Source organism: Carcharodon carcharias, chromosome 12, assembly GCF_017639515.1.
Source record: "Carcharodon carcharias isolate sCarCar2 chromosome 12, sCarCar2.pri, whole genome shotgun sequence".
Taxonomy (NCBI): Eukaryota; Metazoa; Chordata; class Chondrichthyes; order Lamniformes; family Lamnidae; genus Carcharodon; species Carcharodon carcharias.
In genome coordinates, this window is record NC_054478.1 from 33,383,277 (window position 1) to 33,404,399 (window position 21,123).

A 21,123-nucleotide genomic window follows, 5' to 3' on the forward strand; every position below is an offset into this window, starting at 1 on the left:
TATATTTTATAAACTGGAGCCTATAAAGTACAAATACTCACCAACTACTTACCAATCAGCTCCTTCCCCTGTGCCGATGTCACTTTTTATTCCTGGTGTCACGTTCTGGACTCCTGTGCTCCGCTCCAGTCGGCTGCTTTTTATGCCCTACTCAGCTCTCACCTTCCCACTGCTCTTTAGTTAGCTAATTACTTACTTTCTTAATGATTTGTTAAATTAATGCTTCTCCTTGCCATCACTTAAAGTGCTCCTTTTCAACTTAGTATTATAATTCACAGGAGTATTATAAAACAAAGTATGATACTGAGCCACATAAGGAGATATTTGGTCAATGACCAAAAGCTGGGTCAAAGAGTTAAAGTTTTAAGGAGCAGCAAGGTAGACAAGGCAGAGAAGTGTAGAGAACGTATTCCAGTGCTTAAGACTTAGGCAACTGAAGCACGGCCAAAAGTGGAGCAATTAAAATTGGGGATGCAAAAGAGGTCAGAATTAGAGCAGCACAATTTCTGAGGGTTTTAGGGCTTAGAAATCAGAGATAGGGAGGGGCGAGGTCATGAAGGGATTTAGTCATGGATGGATTTTGCAACAGGGATAAGAACTTTAAAGTCAAGACATTGTTTGACCTGGAGGCAACATAGGTCAGCAAGCACAGGCGTGATAGGTGAACAGTACTTGGTGTGAGCTAAGAAGTTGGCACCAGAGTTTTGGAGTGTGGAATTTGGGAGACTAACTAGGAGTGCATTGGAATAGTCAGCAAAAGCATGAATGTGGGTTGCAGCAGCATGTGACTTGAGACAGGAGCAAAGTCAGGTGACATTATGCAAGTGGAAATAGATGGTGTTTAGCAAAGGCCGAAAACTAATTCGGAAGTTCATCTCAGGGTCGAGTATGACGCCAAGGTTTAATCTTAGACAGTTACCAGTGAGAAGGATGGAATTGGTAGTTAGGGAACAAAGTTTGAAGCGGAGACTGAAAATAATGGCTTAAATATTGGGAAGATTGAATTGAAAGAAATTTCTGCCCATCCAGTACTGTTTGTCAGATAAGCAGTCTGATAATTTATCAACAGTGTAAGAATCGACAGAGGTGGTGGTGAGGTAGAGCCGGGTGTCGCCAGCAGACATGGGGAAACTAACGCTATGCTTTCAAATGATGTTGCTGAGGTGGAAATAAAAAGTGGGAGGGGTCCAGCGATAGATCATCAAAGGTAACAGTGTGGGAGCAGGAAAAGAAGCCATTGCAGGTGATACTTTGGCTACAATTAGATAGGTAAGAAAGTAACCTGCTGAGTGTACCCCCACCCACTGTACAACAGTGAAGAGGCATTGGAGGAGGGTGGTGTGCTTAACCATGTCAAAGGTTACACGCAAGTCAAGACAGATGAGAATAGAAAGTTTATCTTTGTCACACTCACACAGGATGACATGTGTAAATTTGAAAAGAGCCATTTCAGTTCTGTAGCAGGGGTAGAAACTTGACTGCATGGGTTCAAACATGGAGTTCCAGGAAAGGTAGGCACCAATTTGGCAGGCGACAACACATTCGAGGGCTTGGATGAGGAAAAGGCAGATTGGAGACGGGACTGTAGTTTGCAAGGACAGTGGCGTCAAGGGTTGGGTTTTTTGAGGAGAGGGGTGACAACAGCAGGTTTAAAAGAAAGAAGGACAATACCTGTAGAGGACCATTAACAATCAATGCTGGCTAACATGGGACCAAGAAGGGGAGAGGGGATGTGTGTTGGGTGTTCCATAGTTTAATGTAGTTAGGGTTGATGTAGCAAGAGGTGGGATCGTTGACAAGTTGAGCTCAGAAAGGGCATGAGGGGAGATTGGAGAGAAACTAGGAAAAGGAGAGTGTGTGTTCAGGTCTTGAGCAGGACAAGCATTAGAGGAAATTTGGCCAGGTTGGCTTGTAGAAGGGAAAGGCACAGCAGAGGCAGCTTATCAGAAGTTTTCTATACAGCAAAAAGGGGAATATTACTTGCACATTCAGTACATAAAAATATATTGCAAAAGTTTTAAAATTACTTAAATAAAATGCATGAAGAAAATTTCTATTGAACTGTACCTGACAATCCAGCACTAATATTACTGTGAAAAACACAGAATCCCAAGGCTTGTAGTGCTGCATTACAAAGTTCTGAATCCGAACTTGAAAGATGAGTCTTGATTGGAAGAAAAAAGCATTTGGTAAAAATGAGGAAAATTTCATGAGAAACCAGAAAGCTTTTAGTTGTAAGGTATATATAATTGGTGAAAGGGCTAAAAAAATATTCTTATACACATGCAGAACTGTAGATTGTATTGATATAATCCGTAAGGGTCTCCTGCAAGTTTGGGGGAGATGGAAGGAGAGAGAGTAGGGGCATATAACAAGAAACAGCTATTTTCTATTCAGGGTTATACAGCACTATGATAAAGCTAGAGAGATTCAGAGAACAAATATATAAGACTCTCCCCCTCAAAATTCTCCGATTCTATTTTTGAATGAAGGTGCAGGAACTTCCATTTTTTAAACTTTGCAGTTGACATCAAATTGTATTCAACTGTTAATAAAGTCAGCTGATAGATCAAAAAAACTGGGGTGAGGAGAGAAGAGGGGGAGAAACTTATGAAAACATTTCAAAAATGTTATTTGTAAAAAGTTGCATTGCTCCTTCAAGAACATCCCAATGAGAACATCTGCTACTTTTTACAAGTTGTACAATTTTTGTATTACCCCAAATTAGTTGTAAAACTATTCTAAGAGAAAAATACTTATCAAGCTGACTTGAAAGAACAGGTGTAATGTACAAATAATAAACAGCCAGGCATCACAGTGGTAAAACAGGCATTACATAACATCCAATTTGAATTTCTGTGATCCTTCTATTAAGTTATTCAAAAATTAGGGTCCCAATGCAAAAATATGATTAACTCCAGTACACTGCAAGTTTGAAAATGTGTCACCCTGAAATAGTTTTAAAATATACTGATTCGGGAACAGAATATTTTCACTGATCAGCGTACAAGACAGCACAAATATTGCAGATGCCTGATTGTTGCTCCTGTGTATACTCTATGAACTATTTAAGATCCATTTAAAATTGTAATACTCAATGGCATATGGCAGTCTCAAAGATACAAAACTATAACCCTCAATCAGTTTTGCTTCCAAATACTCACCCAGGTCCCTCCAGAACTTACTACCAGACTTAAAAGGGGCAATGCATACTCATTTTTATATATATTTTAAAGAATTTATAAACAGTTACAACTTCTTACAGCTATGTGGGGAGAGAAACAGTGTTAACGTTTTGAGTCTGCATGACCCTTCTTCAGAGCCATACATACTCAAGAAACATTAACTCTTGTTTCTCTCTCCACAGATGCTGTCAGACCCACTGAGTTTTTCCAGCATTTTCTGTTTTTATTTCAGATTTCGAGCATCTGCAGTATTTTGCTTTTAACTTTATATTTCTATGTTGGTGAGAGGGAAACAAATTGTTCTGGTGTCCCAGCTAAGCTGCTTTTCCATCTACCACCTAATCTAGCAATTAAAGTGGTCCAGTGACACTTCTCCCCACAAAGTTCCCTTCCACAAGGAAGGTATCTGGCACCTCCACTCAGGAGAGTGAGGCTAATCACGAATTAACTGACTGGAAATAGGCATCTTGCAGTTGTGCTCTAAGGCACTGGCTACAAACCATGACCTTAACAAGGTAGAAAGAGGTATACTCTCCAAATAAAATTTTAATATACATTTTATCAAAACACAATTTCAGCAATTCTACCATGAAAGGCAAATAATGTGAAACTAATATTACTCTGATCGTAGCATTTCACCTCAGAATAAACATAAAATTAAACTTACTTTAAATGCTTCACAGAGGCGAGTAAACTGTTTGCCAACTGCAGCAGCAAATTCTTTTCCATCTTCTCCACTCAGACGGCTAAAATACAGGATAAATTCAACCAGTTTACTCAATTAGTGAACAATGATAAGAATGGTTTAAGATTTGAAATGGAAATCTTCACTTACGCAAGTCAGACCAGCACCCATGTGATATTTGCAAATCTAGCACCATCTTTGTGGTTTAAATGAGATTACCATTAAGGATCACTCTTTTACTAGTTGCCACCAGCCCCCAAGCTCATTTACTTTACAAATCTTGGACTCAAGCAGGAAGACAAGTATGTGATCACTTCAGGCTGGAAGCACACGCTGGACCAAGAGGCAATAATATGTTTCTCTTTCAAATAAAAAAAAAAGGCAGCAAAATATCATTCTGGGAGCAGATGGGTAAAATTTTAACTCAAATACATTTCTTCCAATGTAATTCAATTGTCACTGCAGAAACAATTCAGTAAAATACTCAATTTCAGAGAAATTGTCATTGATTAGACAATTGCATGCATATATTAACATTCAGCTATTTTTGTAATGACACAATTAATGTGGCATTCTTAACTTTGTTGAGTGCCATTAAAGCCTTTAATCTTTAGAAACAGACTGATGACAACACAACAAACTAACTGCACAGAAGCATTGTAAGACATCTTTTCTCAATGAACTGACAAACGCAGCAGTGGGCCAACCAGTTCATACTGGTGAAGTACTTTGTGTACTGACCTGGAAATGGTAAGATAGGCATCCACTTGCTCAGTGGATGAAATAGATGAGTCTTCCAAGGTTTCCAACAGTGGCTGCAAACCAGAAACTACTGGCTGAGCAGCAGCCATCATTTTTGTACTAGCAATTCTGCAGGAGTAGAGGAAAAAAAGAGGTTATTGGTTTATCCCTCACCATTCCCATTGCCGTTTCCAAGTTCCAAGCTCTAAACTGAAAATATTGCAATAAATCCTGATAAATTTATGCTTATAACAATTTAAATTTCTACACGTTATGTACAAGTAACAAATCAAAGTATGTTTTTAAGTTAAAACTCATACTGCTCACTAACACAAACATGAGCATAACAGAATTCTGCAGTGAGGAAATAGACATTCAATCATGAAACAGAGTGAATGTGAGGAAATTGCAAAGCTAAAAGTCAACCCAATAGCTGAGTGCTTCCAAGCTTTAACTATTGTTAAATATACAAGTTCAGAATCTACCCATTCAAATTCCACATCTCATTTTACATATTAAGATCCTAGACTTAGCAGTTAGCAGGGAACTCAAGTCATATGTAAATACATAATTCTATAAAAGTGGGAGTATAAGTAGCAACGAAAAGACCAACAACATTTTGGTTTTACATAGTGCAAGAGCAAAAAAGTTTACAATAGATGAGCACAAGACAATGATGAAAATACTGTTAGAATACTGTTCCCTTCCATTGTAGAAAGGCCAGAGAAGCTTACAGCTTAGATTCGGATACTCAGAATGATAAAATATGGTTATGAGGAGATACTTGGGGCTAATTCAACTGTAACAAAGGTGGCCAAGAGAAGTTTACTAGTTGGCTAATTTGGGCCTTTATTCTCTGGAGTTTAGAAGAACAAGAGGTGATCTCTTTTGTATGTAAAAAATTCTTACAGGGCTCGACAGGGTAGATACAGGAAGGATGTTTCCTATGTTTTTGTGGGGGGGGGGGGCGTGGTCTAGAACCAGGGGGCACAGTCTCAAAATAAGCAAACCAGACCACTTAGGACTGACACTTCACTCAGAGGCTGGTGAATCTTTGGAATTCTCTGCCCCAGAGGGTTATTGAGGCTCAGAGTATGTTCAAGACTGAGATCAATAGATTTCTATATATTAAAAACATCAAGGGATAAAAGGATAGTGCAGGAAAATGGTGCTAAAGTAGATCAGCCATGATCCCATTGAATGGTGGGGCAGACTCGAAGGGCCGAATGGCCTACTCGAGCTCCTATTTATTATGATCTCATGGTTATGAAGTTACAAAGAACTTTAGTAAACAGGAAAAGAAAATTTCCTCCAGTTTAGAAGTCAGTGACAATGGGAAGTGGTGGGGGGTGTGAGGGATAATGGTGGTTGGTGGTGGTTAGCAAAAATTATTTCCAGCAAGTAGTTCGTGGGCAGAATAGTTGAGCAGAGACCATTGCAGGTTTAAAAAGAACACGTTTTCTAAAGTTTCTTGTGAAGGTTTACATCCAGAAAGGTGTAAGACAAGATTTTTAAAATTGTCATTTCATATGGATCATTTAAAAGGATAAGCCCATAACAAGGCAAAAACTATTAAATACTACTTTCTATCCACTTTCCTGCAAGCCTCAGAAACCTAGATATTATTTTCTTCCACAAATCTTTACTTAGAGACCATTGAAATCTGCATGGTAAGATGGATTCCAAAAGAAATTCGTATCCAGATCAGAAGAAAATGAAGATTACAAGAGCAAAAAAACTCTAAAAAGTGACATCCAGCTATTTGACAGGAGCGAAAAACTAGAGATCTTTTCTAGAGGGCAACAACAAAAAACAGGGGGGCTAACTTGGACGTAGTTGGATGACGGACACCACTGTGTGGTTGCAGACGAGCTACAGTGGATGTAAGAAAATAGAACAAGACAGGTGATCATGGCAGCAGATTTGGCTGGAGTGGCTACAAGGAGCTGTTGAAGCTACAAGCAGCTGCAGACAAACCAGTAAAGAAGAGGAAGATAAATTACTTAAGAAGAACATGGCAGAGGGATTTGCTCCACTAAAGAGCCAGCACAAGCAGAGTGGTACATTCAGGTTCCTTCTCTGCTGTGAATTCCCAGTTAATTCCCGTCACATTCTGAGATCCACACTCAGTGCCATGCACCGCCATATGAACACACTCAACCTCTCCCTCCAGCAGCACCGCCGTACCCTTTTTCAAAGCTGCGCATGCCCCCAGTTTCATTTTATCCTTCGTCTCATCCGACGCCTCAACAAGAAACTTTTTCTCTTTCTCTCAAATGCTAAGGAACGCAAGCTCCAACAACTCATCGACACCAACACCCATCTAGGACCCTCCACCCCTGCCTGTCCCTCCGTCCCCACCCTTTCTTCCAATCCCAGCCGTGTATTCACTATACCCCCTGACCTTCCCCTCTCCGATGCTGAACGTTCAGTGCTCAGCAAAGGACTTAGTTTCATACCCTTACGCCCTCACCTCAATGAATTTCGGGCTTGGCACGATGCTGAACTCTTCTTCCGCCGTCTTCGTCTCCGGGCTCACTTCTTTGGGCAGGAGTCCTCTCCCCGTTCAACGGATCCTTTCACCCACCTCCAATATTCTCCCTCCACCTGGACCCCTCCCTCTGGATTCTTACCTTCTCTCGATCTTTTCATTGAGAACTGTCGGCACGACATTTGTCGTCTCAATTTCTCTGCTCCTCTCACCCATTCTAATCTCTCTCTCTCTGAACTTACTGCACTCCATTCTCTCAGGTCCAACCCTGACATTGTCATCAAACCTGCTGACAAGGGTGGTGCTATTGTTGCCTGGCGCACTGACCTCTACCTCGCGGAGGCTGAGTGTCAACTCGCAGACACTTCCTCCTACCTCTCCCTGGACCATGACCCCACCACTGAACATCAAGCCATTGTTTCCAGGACCGTCACTGACCTCATCTCCTCTGGGGATGTTCCTCCCACAGCTTGCAACCTGATATTCGTCCAACCTCGGACGGCCCACTTCTACCTCTTACCCAAAATCCACAAACAGAACTGTCCTGGTAGACCGATCGTGTCAGCTTGCTCCTGCCCCACAGAACTCATTTCTCGTTATCTTGAATCCCTTCTTTCTGTTCTGTTGAAGGGTCATGAGGACTCGAAACGTCAACTCTTTTCTTCTCCGCCGATGCTGCCAGACTTGCTGAGTTTTTCCAGGTAATTCTGTTCTTGTCCCAGTTAATTTGATGGTCTGTCCTTTCATATAGCTTTCAAATATAACGAGGTATTCTGGTAGGCCTTCTCTTTAAACCACTACAGTCCTTTTGGTGGTGTTCCTCCAAATAGGTGCCAAATAAGGGATTTTAAGTTAGTGACACAGCAACAGTGGAATGGCAGCATATGTCCAAGTCTGGATAGATTGTGACTTGGAGGGAAACTTTGAGGTGATGGTATTCCTATAATGTTGTACTCAATCGTCATGGCTGCAGGCGAGAATCTGAGTTAATATGGCTTAGGAGAGGTGCTGCCAAAGTAACCTTGGTGAGCTGCTTCAGTCCATCCTCTACATCTTATTTATTGCAGTCCAAGTGTGCCAGTGGAGGGTATTTATTCCAGTGGCAAGGATGCTGATCAAGGGAACTGCTTGGTGCTGGACAGAATATAAAACATTGTTGCAATTGCATCAACCTATGCAAATAGCGAATATTCCATTACACTCCTGACTAAAGTTTTGCAGATGGTGGAGGCACTTTTGAGGGGATCCAGAGAGGCACTTACCAAACTGGGAATATTCCTTCTAATGTATAATAGAAGCAAACACAAAGAGTAACATCTGTGGACTAGTAATCCAGAGGCCCAGGCTAATGGTCAGGGGACATGGTTCAAATCCCACCATGGCAGCTGGTGGAATTTAAATTCAATTAATAAATCATGGTCAGTCCTGGTGACCATGAAACCATTGTCAACTGTGGGACAAACCCATCTGGTTCACCAATGTCCTTTAGGGAAGGAAATCTGCCATCCTTACCTAGCCTACTGTGGATCCAGCCCCAATGTGGTTGACCCTTGACTGCCCTATGAAATGGCAAGCCACTTGGTTCAAAGGCAGTTAGGGATGGGCAACAAATGTCGGCCTTGACAGCGATGCCCACATCCCATGAAAGAATAAAAAAAACACCTTTGTATACTAATAACAAAACAACATAATGAATATAACGAGCAGTAGGCCATGCAGTTTTTCAAACCTGCTGCATATTCAATGAGATCATGACTGATCTTCTGTATCAGCTACACTTTCCCACATTATCCACATAAATTTTGGTTCCATTCGGGTCCAAAAATCCACCTTGAATATACTCACAGTATCTGCACTTCTTGGAAGCAGACAATTCTGAAGATGTGCCAAGAGAAGAAATATCTCATCAGTACCAAATGGCCAATGAGGCTATTCCCTCTGGTTCTAGACATTTAAGCCAAGGGAAATAGCTTTTCAATAGCTATTCTGTCAGCCTCTCAGAATTTTATATACCGCAATGAGATCACCTCTCATTTTTCTAAATTCTAGAAAATTGCCTCTATCACTTCAATCTCATAGGACAATCCTCTCATCCTAAGAATCAATCTAATGAACCCTAATTCAAGTTTATCCATCCTCTAAATAAGGAGGCAACAATTGTAGTTTCTGCACTGATTTTCCAAACACCCCGCTTAGTTGATTTGAGCCATCTAAATGACACCTATAATTAGGTCAAAAGCAAACAAGAAATTAACCCCGTTAAGAACAGGTAATATAAACATACAAAGAGCTTAAATGAAACAACTCCTATCTTCAGTATTGTTATAGGACATGGCACATGTGTTTTAATGCTAGGGAACGAAGGGTCGAGTGAGAAGGAGGAATTGAAGGAAATTGGTATTACTAAAACAGTAGTGCTGATGAAATTAATGAGACTGAAAGCCGATAAATCCTAAAGGGACTGATAATCTACATCCTAGGGTACTAATGGAGGTGGCCATGGAAATAGTGGATGCGTTACTTGTCATCTTCCAAAATTCTATCCTCAAAAAAAGACTCCAGTAGGTTGTCAAACATGATTTCCATTTCATCAATCCATGTTGACTTTGCCTAATCCCATTGATATTTTCTAAGTGTCCTGTTATCGCATACTTTATAATAGACTAGCATTTTCCCTACTACTGATGTCAGGCTAACCAGTCTGTAATTCCCTGTTTTCTCCCTCCCTTTTTTTAAATAGTGGGGTTAGATTTGCCACCCTCCAATTTGCCGGGACTGTTCCAGATCCTATAGAATTTTGGAAGATGACAAGTAACGCATCCACTATTTCCATGGCCACCTCCATTAGTACCCTAGGATGTAGATTATCAGTCCCTTTAGGATTTATCGGCTTTCAGTCTCATTAATTTCATCAGCACTACTGTTTTAGTAATACCAATTTCCTTCAATTCCTCCTTCTCACTCGACCCTTCGTTCCCTAGCATTAAAACACATGTGCCATGTCCTATAACAATACTGAAGATAGGAGTTGTTTCATTTAAGCTCTTTGTATGTTTATATTACCTGTTCTTAACGGGGTTAATTTCTTGTTTGCTTTTGACCTAATTATAGGTGTCATTTAGATGGCTCAAATCAACTAAGCGGGGTGTTTGGAAAATCAGTGCAGAAACTACAATTGTTGCCTCCTTATTTAGAGGATGGATAAACTTGAATTAAAGGATCGGCCATGATCATATTGAATGGCACAGCAGGCACGAAGGGCGGAATGACCTACTCCTATTTTCTAGGTTTCTATGTAACATAACATTACTCAAGTATCCCAGCAATTGCCCAAGATGTTTCACTTGTGGGAGTGTCCAAAATTAAAGACCATAAACATAAAATAATCATTAATAAATCCAGCAGGGAATTCAGAAAAAAATGTTTTCTTCAGAATGGTGATAATGTGGACTCACTGCTATATGGGGTGGTTGAGGCCAATAGCATGGGCACATTTAAGGCATGCTGGCCAGGTTACATACCTGAGGGAGAACGCAACAGAAGGATATACTGATATGGTGATATGCAACAAAGATGGAAGGAGGTTCATGTGGTGAGTGGAACGGCTTGTATAGACCTGTTGAGTCGATGGTCAGTACCATACATAACAAGAGGGCATTCAGTTGATTGCATACCTCCGCCACACTGTGTTAACTCAACTTTATTATAATGACATAGGTCAACCTTGAGGCTTTTCCCTGCCTGGTTGATGCTCTTAATTACAAAGCTGAAAAGTGAAATCCTCCCAAAGTTAATGGATCCTTTTTAAAAAATTCCAGGATCCGGACCCTCATCTTCCAAAAACTAATCAGTTTTTCCTTGGGCCTGTGTGCCAAGTTTCATTGAATTCCGACCAGTCGTTTTTTTTTAAGATGTATTGTTTACAAACAGACTAACAAGCAGGTGCAAAACAAATTACCTTTGTCCAGCTTCAGTGGCTGAGGTAAATAACTGAGCACATGCCTTATATAAAATGCATACACAATAAAACGTTTGCAACAGTCTAGACTGAGATAAAACAAATTTGAGGGGGGGGGGGGGGGGAGAAAAAAAAATCAATCCTTATTCTTAGCATCTGTATTTGAGACATCAAACTCATTAATTTCTTTCCAAGTGTATTGCAGGGTACTAATTAACAGCCTCAAAAGGTCATAAAATAAGATAACGAGCTTAAAATGTTTGGACAGCTATCAAAGAGATTGGATTAATACCACATAGGTTTGAAGTTACTGAATTCTCCTTTCTAAAAAAAAGTCTCTTTCAAGAATGCTTTGTGGACAACAAGCATAAAAAAGTTAGCTAACTGGACAGAAATTAAAGGTAATCAGATAAAGAGTTAGTGAATTGTCTCTACAATGCCACTCTCAAGCTGTTTAGTCAGATTTACACTGCTTGGTTGGAATGTCAGCTCTCCATACAAGAACTCACCGTTACTTGCACACACACACACACACACACACAGTTCACTACTCAGCAGCAAAACTTTTATGCTCATGTCTTAACTTTAAGCAAGTCCTATTCCCCTATCACCCGTGCTTGCTAACTGACATTGACAACTGTGTCAAACAACATCTTGATTTTTAAATTTTCATCCTGGTTTTCAAATCTCTCCAAGGCCGTGCCCCTCCCTATCTCTAATCTCCTCCAACTCAGTTGTCGACTGTCACTCGATTGGACAATGATGCCTGTTCAGGGTCACAGGTTTCTGCCATGGGTCATGTGACTGAACAGGCCAATTCTCAACCGAGACATCTTTGGGCACATGGGACAGGATGTCCCACAAGGTAGCAGGATCCGGAATGCAGGATTCGCCTCCTTTTCTTGCCTTCTCTGCCACTGCTCTACCTCACCATTACGTACGGACTCAAAGCATAATGCAGCCTGAAGGACCAGTTGCTGTCATTATGAACCATTAGTAGAAACTTTTCCCAGTCATTAATGTAAACGCTGCCACATTTCAAGGAGAGCTTCAGAGTGACTTGTTTTCTTTGTCCTCCCCTGGAACACTGACCATCTGAGAGTTGAGAAAACAGGACCTGGCGGGGGAGATGCTTTTTGGCCATCCATCAGTGTCCAGTCCATCGCAGTTGATTTTGCAGGGGTTTGGCCTGAATGCTTGTGGAGCTGCCTTTAAGAAGGACATCAGCATTTGTTTAACGGTCCTGCCATTAAATCCAGAGGATGCTGATGGAATTTCTCTAGCGCTCGTAGGTGTCACTGATACACAGCCCTGGTCTCACTGCAGTACAGGAGTATGGTGACAACAACTGCTCTGTACACTAGGACCTTTGATGACCTGCAAGGTCTTTGTTGTCAAACACTCGCTGCCATAGTTTGTAGAAGGCCGAGCTGGCAGCTAGCCCAGTGCTGGATCTTCTCATCAAAGTTGGCCTTTTCAGAGAGATAGCTGCCAAGGTATGGAAAGTGCTCAACATATTCCAGAGCCTCTGCTTCAATATAAATGAAGGGTGAAATATTTGCTGACCAGGCCTGGGTTGATATACGAGTTTTGTTTTGGCAACATTCAAGAACAGGCCACCAACTCCACAACCCTCGGAGCTATATGCTCTCCTCTAATTATGGCCTCTTGTGCATTCCCTATTATAACTGTTCCATCATTGGTAACCATGCCTTCAGTTGCCTCTGCCCTGTGCTCTGGCGTTCCCCCCTTGCACATCTCCACCTTGCTTTTCTCCTTTAAGACTACTTAAAACCTACCTCTTTGGCCAAGCTTTTGGTCATCTCACCTAATTTCTCCTTACTGTTGTTTTATAATACTCCTGTGAAGTGCCTTGAGACATTTCATTACATTAAAGATGATATATAAATATAAATTGTTGTTATTAAGCTGTTGTTAATATTTATGTGTTCAGATTATTTGTCTGGCTAGGCAAACTTCAGTGCCATACACTTCCGGTGTTATATTTACAGCATAATGCTCCCAAGACTGCCACGTGAGATGGGAAATACTAGCACAGCACCCCAAAATTATACAGCTCAAAATAGTCTGAGACTCAACCCAAGTTTGCAAGTCAAACCTACAATTGTCCTACTGGGTACTTTTCACAGTTTCATCTATGCCAAAGAGAAGCACATAAAGGGAATCTCAGGTCCCAGGGAGTGTCTCCCCACCCCCATTTACCTCCCTCCAAGGGCTGCTAAAAATAATTGACTTCAATTTCCACATGTAAAAAGAGGAATTCCAGCTATGTGCTCAATGCTGCAAAAAAAATTGCATAATTCTGCCACTCATGCAAAGTTAGAATCACTTAACAGTGACACATATATACAAACATACGAATTAGGAGCAGGCCACTCGGCCACTTGAGTATGCTCCGCCATTCAATAAGGTCATGGCGGATCTGAATGTAACCTCAACCACACATTCCTGCCTACCCTTAATAACCTTTCACCCCCGCCCTTGTTAATCAAGGATCTATCTAGCTCTGCCTTAAAAATATTCAAAGGTCTGCTTCCACTGTCTTTTGGGGAAGAGAGTTCCACAGCCTCAACTCAAGAGAAAAAAATTCTCATGTGTCTTAAAATGAGCAACAATTTTTAAACAGTAACCCCCTAGTCCTAGATTCTCCTACAAGAGGAAATATCCTCTCCACATCCACCCTGTCAAGACCCCTCAGGATCTTAAAGGTTTCAATTAAGTTGCCTCTTTTTCTTCTAAATTCCAGTGGATACAAGCCTAAACTGTCCAGCCTTTCCTCATAAGACAATCCACCCATTCCTGGTATTAGTCAAGTAAACCTTCTCTAAACTGCTTCTAGCGCATTTACATATTTCTTTAAATACTGTACACAATACTCCAGGTGGTCTCACCAGTGCCCTGTATAAATGAAGCATAACCTCCCTACTTTTGCAATCAATCCCCCTCACAATAAATGATAACATTCTATTAGCTTTCCTAATTACTCCTGTACCTACATACTAACCTTTTGTGATTCATGCACCAGGGCACCCAGATCCCTCTGAAACTGAGCTCTGCAATCTCTCACCATTTAGATAATAAGCTTCTTTTTCACTCTTCCTACCAAAACGAACATTTTCACACTTGCTCACATTATGCTCCATTTGCCAAATCTTTGCCCACTTACTTAACCCATGTCACTTTGTAGCCTCCCTACCTCCTCGTTGCAATTTACTTTCCTATCTATCTTTGTGTCGTCAGCAAATTTAGCAACCATACCTTTGGTCCCTTCATCCAAGTCATTTATATAAAATGTAAAAAATTGCGGCCCCAGCACTGATCTCTGTGGCACACCACTCATCACATCCTGCTAACCAGAAAAAGATCCATTTATGCCAACTTTGCTCCCCGTTAACTAGCCAATCTTCTCTCCATGCCAATATGTTACCCCCTACACCATGAGTTTACTTTCTCCAATAACCTTTGATGTGGCACTTTATCAAATGCCTTCCGGAAAACGGAGTACAGTACATCTGTCGATTCCCCTTTATCCACAGCACATGTGATTCCTTCAAAGAGCTCCAATAAATTGGTTAAACATGATTTCCCTTTTACAGAACCATGTTGACTCTGTCTGATTGCTGGTTGTGGAATGGGCACATAGAGCCAAAATAACTCCAAAGGAAAATGGATCAACAATCCTTCAGAACGTCTCACACTGCTTTGTTCAGTGTCAACTTCCCCCAGACAGTAGATTCAGGTTTCACTGACACCACGACCAAAGCAAAACCACTTCACACCAATACTATTTAAATGAACCGTGGTGTGCAAAATCCATTATATTTAACTGGTTTATTGGGTAAGGAATTATTGCAGATCTGCAGGTGACTGCATTTCATTAGAGTAAATTGCATGAAGTGACTTCTATTGTCCATCTTAATAAAGCTTACAACAAGCTTCCGTGCCAATCAATATTTCAGTTATTTCATTTTAAAAATTTGTCACTAAATCATGGTGCTAATCTTTTGGACCTGTTTAAATTCATCAAGTATCTTGCAACTGATTAGCTATACCTAATTTAGTGCTACATGGGCATCAATGTAAGAAGGCTCATGACATATCCTTGGCTAGAAGTGACATTTCAGTCTGTATCAAATAAAAAATGTGCACAATAAGTTGCATGTTGCCCTACCTCCTCTACCAGGAATTAAGGTTACAATTCATTTGGTAAACATATAATGATGCAAATTTGTAGAATTACTAATCGAGCTCTTGCAGTTATGTCCTCCAAAAATTGGTGTCTTTCTGTAACTTCCACTGCTTCTTTTCCAAGGTCACCCCCACATCTTTCTCCATCTTTTTCTCTGTGTGCAATCTTCTTGTCATACAACACTTATCCAACACTTCTGCAAGTCTTTTCTTGTTTCTCCTTTCTTCTGGATGCCTTCCAATCTCACAGTACAGCTCTCATATTTCTTTGGTTGATATGGTCCATGGATACAACAAAACAATGCCGTCCTTGCAATAGGGACCAGAGGGAGATGACACATGAGAGAAAAAATGGGGTAAGAGGAGAAAAGATAGCACACAGCTTAGGCCATAATAGAATGGCAAGGAGAAGCTGAGAACAGGATTCATGGTAATAACTGAAGTTATTAATTTCCATCGATATTGTGCCTTTAATGTAGAAAATGGCTGAAGGCATAAAAAGGTCACAAAAATTGCTGCTGAATGATTAGAAGAGATGATTCGAAGGTTGAATATAAAGACAGGTCTGAGGAGTGTGTTAAAGGGAAGGAGAGAAATAACAAGATGAAGTGGTCAAGGGAAGGCGATCCAAAGAGACAAGCTAAGACAGCTGTAGTTTCTGCCAACAATACAGCAGTCTCAGAGGGAAGCACAGGAGACCAGAGTCAGGGAACCAAAGGAATAAAAATCTGAAAAAAAGTTTGCAAAAATGACATGAAATCAATATAATAACTAGCAGTCAGTCATGGTCAGCAAGGACTTGGATGTCGCATGGTGCAGTGGAGGATGGGAACTGGATAGCAGAGAGAGAGTTCAAACAGGAGCTGAGAGGACCAACAATAAGGGCAAAAGAGGTGACAATACAGCATCAATTTGAACATATATAGCATCTCCATAATATTGAGAAAACATCCCAAGGAACTGTAAAGGAGGAACAATAAAAGGGAACAAACCTTTCACCTTGGTGAAAAGATAAGATGGCTGACGGTTTAGTCAGAAAGATTGGGCAAGACGACAGAGGTGCAAGAGTATGGGAGCAGGCACCGATGGAATTAGGTGCGTGTGTGTGTGCAGTATACGCAAGCACACATGGAACATAATGAACTGTCAACTTCAGAAGATCAAAAGGGTGAGGGGTTGGGACAAAGATTGGAAGAGATTGCAAATGTACAGAGGTAAGGCCATGGAAAAATCTTGAAGGTGACATTGGGGATTTAATGCTTGGGGGGACAGAGCCAGTGTAGATCAATGGGGGCATACAGAGTGGAATTGTGTGGGGAACAGGATATTGGTAGCTGAGCGTTGAATAAGTTGGAACCAATAAGTAAGGTGGATGAAAGGTTGACAAAAGGATGCTGGAAAAATCAAGGACACAAAAGAAAAAACACAGCATGAATTATGATTTCAGTAGTCACAAGCGTAAAGCAAGGGCGGCGACATTAATGTTTTGAAGTGGAAGTTAGGTGATAGATTGAATAGGATATTAACCTGACACATGGAGTTTTCAAAACAAAAACAAAAACAAAAATATCTGGAAAAACTCAGCAGGTCTAACAGCATCTGCGGAGAGGAATACAGTTAACATTTAACTAACATTTAGCTAACGCAGATGCTGTCAGACCTGAGTTTTTCCAGCTATTTTTGTTTTGGATTTCCAGCATCCGCAGCTTTTTGCTTTTAACGTGGAGTTTTCAACCTGAATGAGCAACAGGCGAGGGACATGTTGGCGGCAAGTGTGCAAGTTTTGTACATTTAATTATAGGAAGGGAATAATAGCTTGTCTTCCTAACATAGAATTGAGGGATTTCTAACTCATTGACGGCTTATGTTGGAGAGATAATCTCACAACACAGATATGATTGCAGTGAAGCCAAATGTAGTACTGTACCTATGGGCCCTAAATTCATAGCTATGGATAATGCTGTGAGGATAGCATGCAAGTGAGCAAACAGAGGGAAGCAAGGATACACTGGAGGGTGCTCCAAAGGCAACTGCACAGGAAGTGGTCTTGCAAGGTCCTTGAAATAATCAGCTGATCTGCAAACCCAATGCAATAAGCCTGCATACCCATTTAAATCTTACTTTTTCTCTAAAGTTGCAGTCAAGATACAGGCAGAGTGGGCAGTCACAGTAGAGTAGGAGAACTTGGCAGCCAGTACAGCAAAGTAACAAGAACAGCATTTGAACAATTGGGACCAAAGCAATAGGAGTTAGTTAATGAAAGGCCAAAACAAAAAAGCAGCACTGGTAGCAGCTGACAAAAAAGTCATAACTCCACTGCCCTCTCCACAGATGCTGCCTAACCTGTTGAGTATATGAATCATTTTCTGTTGAATTATTTTGCTTTAGTACCTGTGATGGATGGACAATTATTACCAAATATCTCTGCTTTTACCAACTGTTTGACTGGTCTGGAGTCTCAATCAATCAATGTGCCTTTCAGTATCCAACAAAATTGCTAGAAGGGATATGAAGTGATGGTTATGTCTTCCAAATTAGCAGTGAGACTTCTAGAAAACACCAACAAATGGAACACTCAAAAAATAACAGGAGTAGATTTTACAGCCTCTTGAGCCTGCTCCACCATTCAATAGGATCATGGCTGACACTGTCTCAACTCCTCTTTCCTGCCTGCTCCTATATCCCTGAGAGATCAAAATCTGTCTCAGCCTTAAATGTACTCAGTGATGGCATATTCAAAGCCCTGTGGGATAGACAATTTCAAAAATTCACAACCATCTAAAAAAAAATCTCACCTCAGTCTTAAATAATCAACCAGCAGAAACAGTCATCCAGTGTCTACCCTGTCAAGCCCTTCAGAATCTTGTAGGTTTCAATGAAATCACATCTAATTCTTCTAAATCCAAGAGAATATAGTCTGAGTAAATGGACCTATCATTGGTTTCTGGGATTAAAGGGTTGTCCAATCCAATGAACCTTCCCTGAGTACTAGGCAAGTATATCCTTCCTTAGATATGGAGTACATTTAGTCTCCAAATGTGTTTCAAAGCCTTATACATTTGTGCTAAGGCTTTCTTGTCCTCCAGTCTTTTTGAAATAAAGGCCAACACACCATTTGCTTTCCTACTTGCTTGCTGTACCTGCAATCTGGAGTGCAAAGGGACTTGGGAGTCCTAGCCCACGATTCTCTTAAGGTTAACTTGCAGGTGGGCGTAGTGGTTAGGAAGGCAAATGCAATGTTGGCATTTATTTCGAAAGGACTAGAATATAAAAGCAGGGATGTGCTGCTGAGGCTTTATAAGGCTCTGGTCAGACCACATTTAGAATATTGTGAGCAATTTTGGGCCCGTATCTCAGGAAGGATGTGCTGGCCCTGAAGAAGGTCCAAAGGAGGTTCACGAGAATGATCCCAGGAATGAAAGGCTTAACATATGAGGAATGTTTGAGAACTCTGGGTCTATACTCGATGGAGTTTAAAAGGATGAGGGGGGATCTGATTGAAACTTACAGAATACTGAAAGGCCTGGAAAGAGTGGACGTGGGGAAGATGTTTCCATTAGTAGGAGAGACTAGGACCCGAGGGCACAGCCTCAGAGTAAAGGGAAGACCTTTTAGAACAGAGATGAGGAGAAACTTCTTTAGCCAGAGAGTGGTGAATCTATGGAATTCATTGCCACAGAAGGCTGTGGAGGCCAGGTCACTGAGTGTATTTAAGACCAAGATAGATAGGTTCTTGATTGGTAAGGGGATCAAAGGTTACGGGGAGAAGGCAGGAGAATGGGGTTGAGAAACTTATCAGCCATAATAGAACGGCGGAGCAGACTCGATGGGCCGAATGGCCTACTTTCTGCTCCTATGTCTTATGTTCTTTGTATAAGTGACCCAAGTCTCTCTGAAAAATCAACGATTACAAATTCTACACGTTTTAAAAATATCCTGCTTTTCTATTCCTACTGCCAAAGTAAATAACCTCACAGTTGCCCACATTAGATTCCATCCTCATTGCTCACTCACTTAACATGCCTATATCTCTTTGTAACCTGTGTCCTCCTCACAGGCTTCGCTCCCACCTAGCTTTATCATCATCAGCAAACTTGGATACATTACTCTCAATCTCATCTAAGTCATTAATATATATTGTAAATAGCTGCGGACCCAGCACTGATCCTTGCAGCCCTCCACAAACTCCAGCCTGCCAACTTGAAAATGCCCCATTTGTCCTACTCTTTGCTTCCTGTCAGTTAATCAATCTTCTATCCATTCACTCCATTACTATTAGCTGGTTACTCAAAAAATACAGGCCAGTTATTATATAGATATTACAGCAACTATGGTGAATAGATTTACTGGTTTCCTTGCCACTTCATTTAAAAAGGAATTTATCTCACAAGACAACCCTCTCCCTTAATTTTATTACTGCCCTCATCCCATCTGTTTCCATTCCCAGAAGCTCAATTTCCCTACCCATGTAATCTATAGGCTTGTAAATTAGCAAAGAAAGGTGATCACTACTGGGCCTTGATATTTCCCATCACTCACATGGAGGCAGATTTGAAAATAATTCTATATTTCTCACACAAGTTGAAGTAAACCTATATAGAAGTAATTCAAAAAGCTTCATTTATAATTTAGTTTCTGAGAAAGTGGTTTGTGGCTCATTTGATTCCTGTCGTCATTTAAACCTTAAGTTTAGGATACCACACAAGGACTGATGGTCTAATATTCCAGGCAAGACTTGGGAGTTTGAAAAGGAAAGCCATCTGAAAAAAAAAGCCAAACAAAAGCGAGATAAACAAAAAGTGCGAGTTATCGTTGAGTTGGACCTTGTGTAAATTTCAGCCACAGTGGAAATACACTGAGCTCCAAAGCGCCCGTGGAAATTTGAAACATGTTGTTAAGCAAAAATAATAAACTCAGTAATGATGTTAAGGCACCTATTTCCGATTTGAAGATATCAATAAAAGCAGGGCACCCAATGCGGGGTGTATTTTTTTTGCATTGAAAGTTTCCACTCTCGGTTCACAGGGTGGTAACTTCAAAAACGCGCAGAGACTCCCCAGGCCCCGGCTGCTTGTTCAGTTCCGCCTGCAGTGGGACTAATTGAGGAGGGGGGTGGGTAGGTAGAGATTTGGGGGGGAGGGGAGAAGAGAGTAGATGGAGGGAAGGGGAAGAGGCCGGGGTTAGGTCCGTCACCCAGTCATTCAGCACGGGGGGGGGGGGGGTTGATGGGAAAGAGAGAGAGGAGGCCCGGGGCTCACCCAACACAACACGCACGCACGCACGCCGCCCTACCTGGCCTCTTCTATCCGCACATAGTCCGGCTCCGCTCCGAACGGCTATGCGATCAATCGGCCCCCACGCTGAAGGAATGTTCGGGAAGACAGACAAGGGACACTAACTGCCCCCACCCCCTTCACTCCTGCCTGTCCTCCCTCCGCTCCGCTCCCCTCCGTTCTGACTGCCAAGCAAAAGCCGCTGGCGCGAGCCCGCGATGAGGAGGGAGAAGAGCGGGGGGGGGGGAGGGAGGGGGCGGCGGAAAAAAAATCCTCGCGCCAAAGGGGCCAAGCAGCCTGGGTAACGACCTTTCACCCCCGCAACCAACCAGCCTCCCTGTCCCACAACACCTACAGCACGCGCACAAAATTTATTGATTTTATTCAGGAAAATAAAACTATCCGAACGGTGATTACCAAAAAAAAATAGACAACTAAGTTAGCTAGGCGGTAAAAAAAATTACAATAATCACGGAATAAAGAGTTGGGAAGCCCAGCCTCTGAAAGTTGACCGCTTGTCAGCGCGCATGCGCCGGGAGAGCTTGTCTCGTCTCGTCTCGTCTCGTCTGTGAAAGTTTGTG

General features: G+C 41.5%; 1 protein-coding gene across 3 annotated transcripts in view; it reads right to left on the reverse strand.

The window, feature by feature from the left end:
- Positions 1 to 20,786, reverse strand: part of rif1 (replication timing regulatory factor 1) — a 92,383-nt gene extending 71,597 nt beyond the window's left edge. For 2 of the 3 annotated variants that reach the window (XM_041200481.1, XM_041200480.1), the window contains exons 1-4: positions 20,562 to 20,786; positions 4,612 to 4,740; positions 3,853 to 3,931; positions 2,068 to 2,164 (exon numbers count right to left, since the gene is read on the reverse strand). In XM_041200481.1, the coding sequence (XP_041056415.1) occupies positions 2,068 to 2,164; positions 3,853 to 3,931; positions 4,612 to 4,724 (289 nt within the window). In that variant the 5' untranslated portion in view covers positions 4,725 to 4,740; positions 20,562 to 20,786. Of the gene's footprint in view, positions 1 to 2,067; positions 2,168 to 3,852; positions 3,932 to 4,611; positions 4,741 to 20,561 lie in introns of those variants that run through there. The other variant, XM_041200482.1, reaches the window with a different exon arrangement.
- Between the last annotated feature and the right edge of the window lie 337 nt (positions 20,787 to 21,123).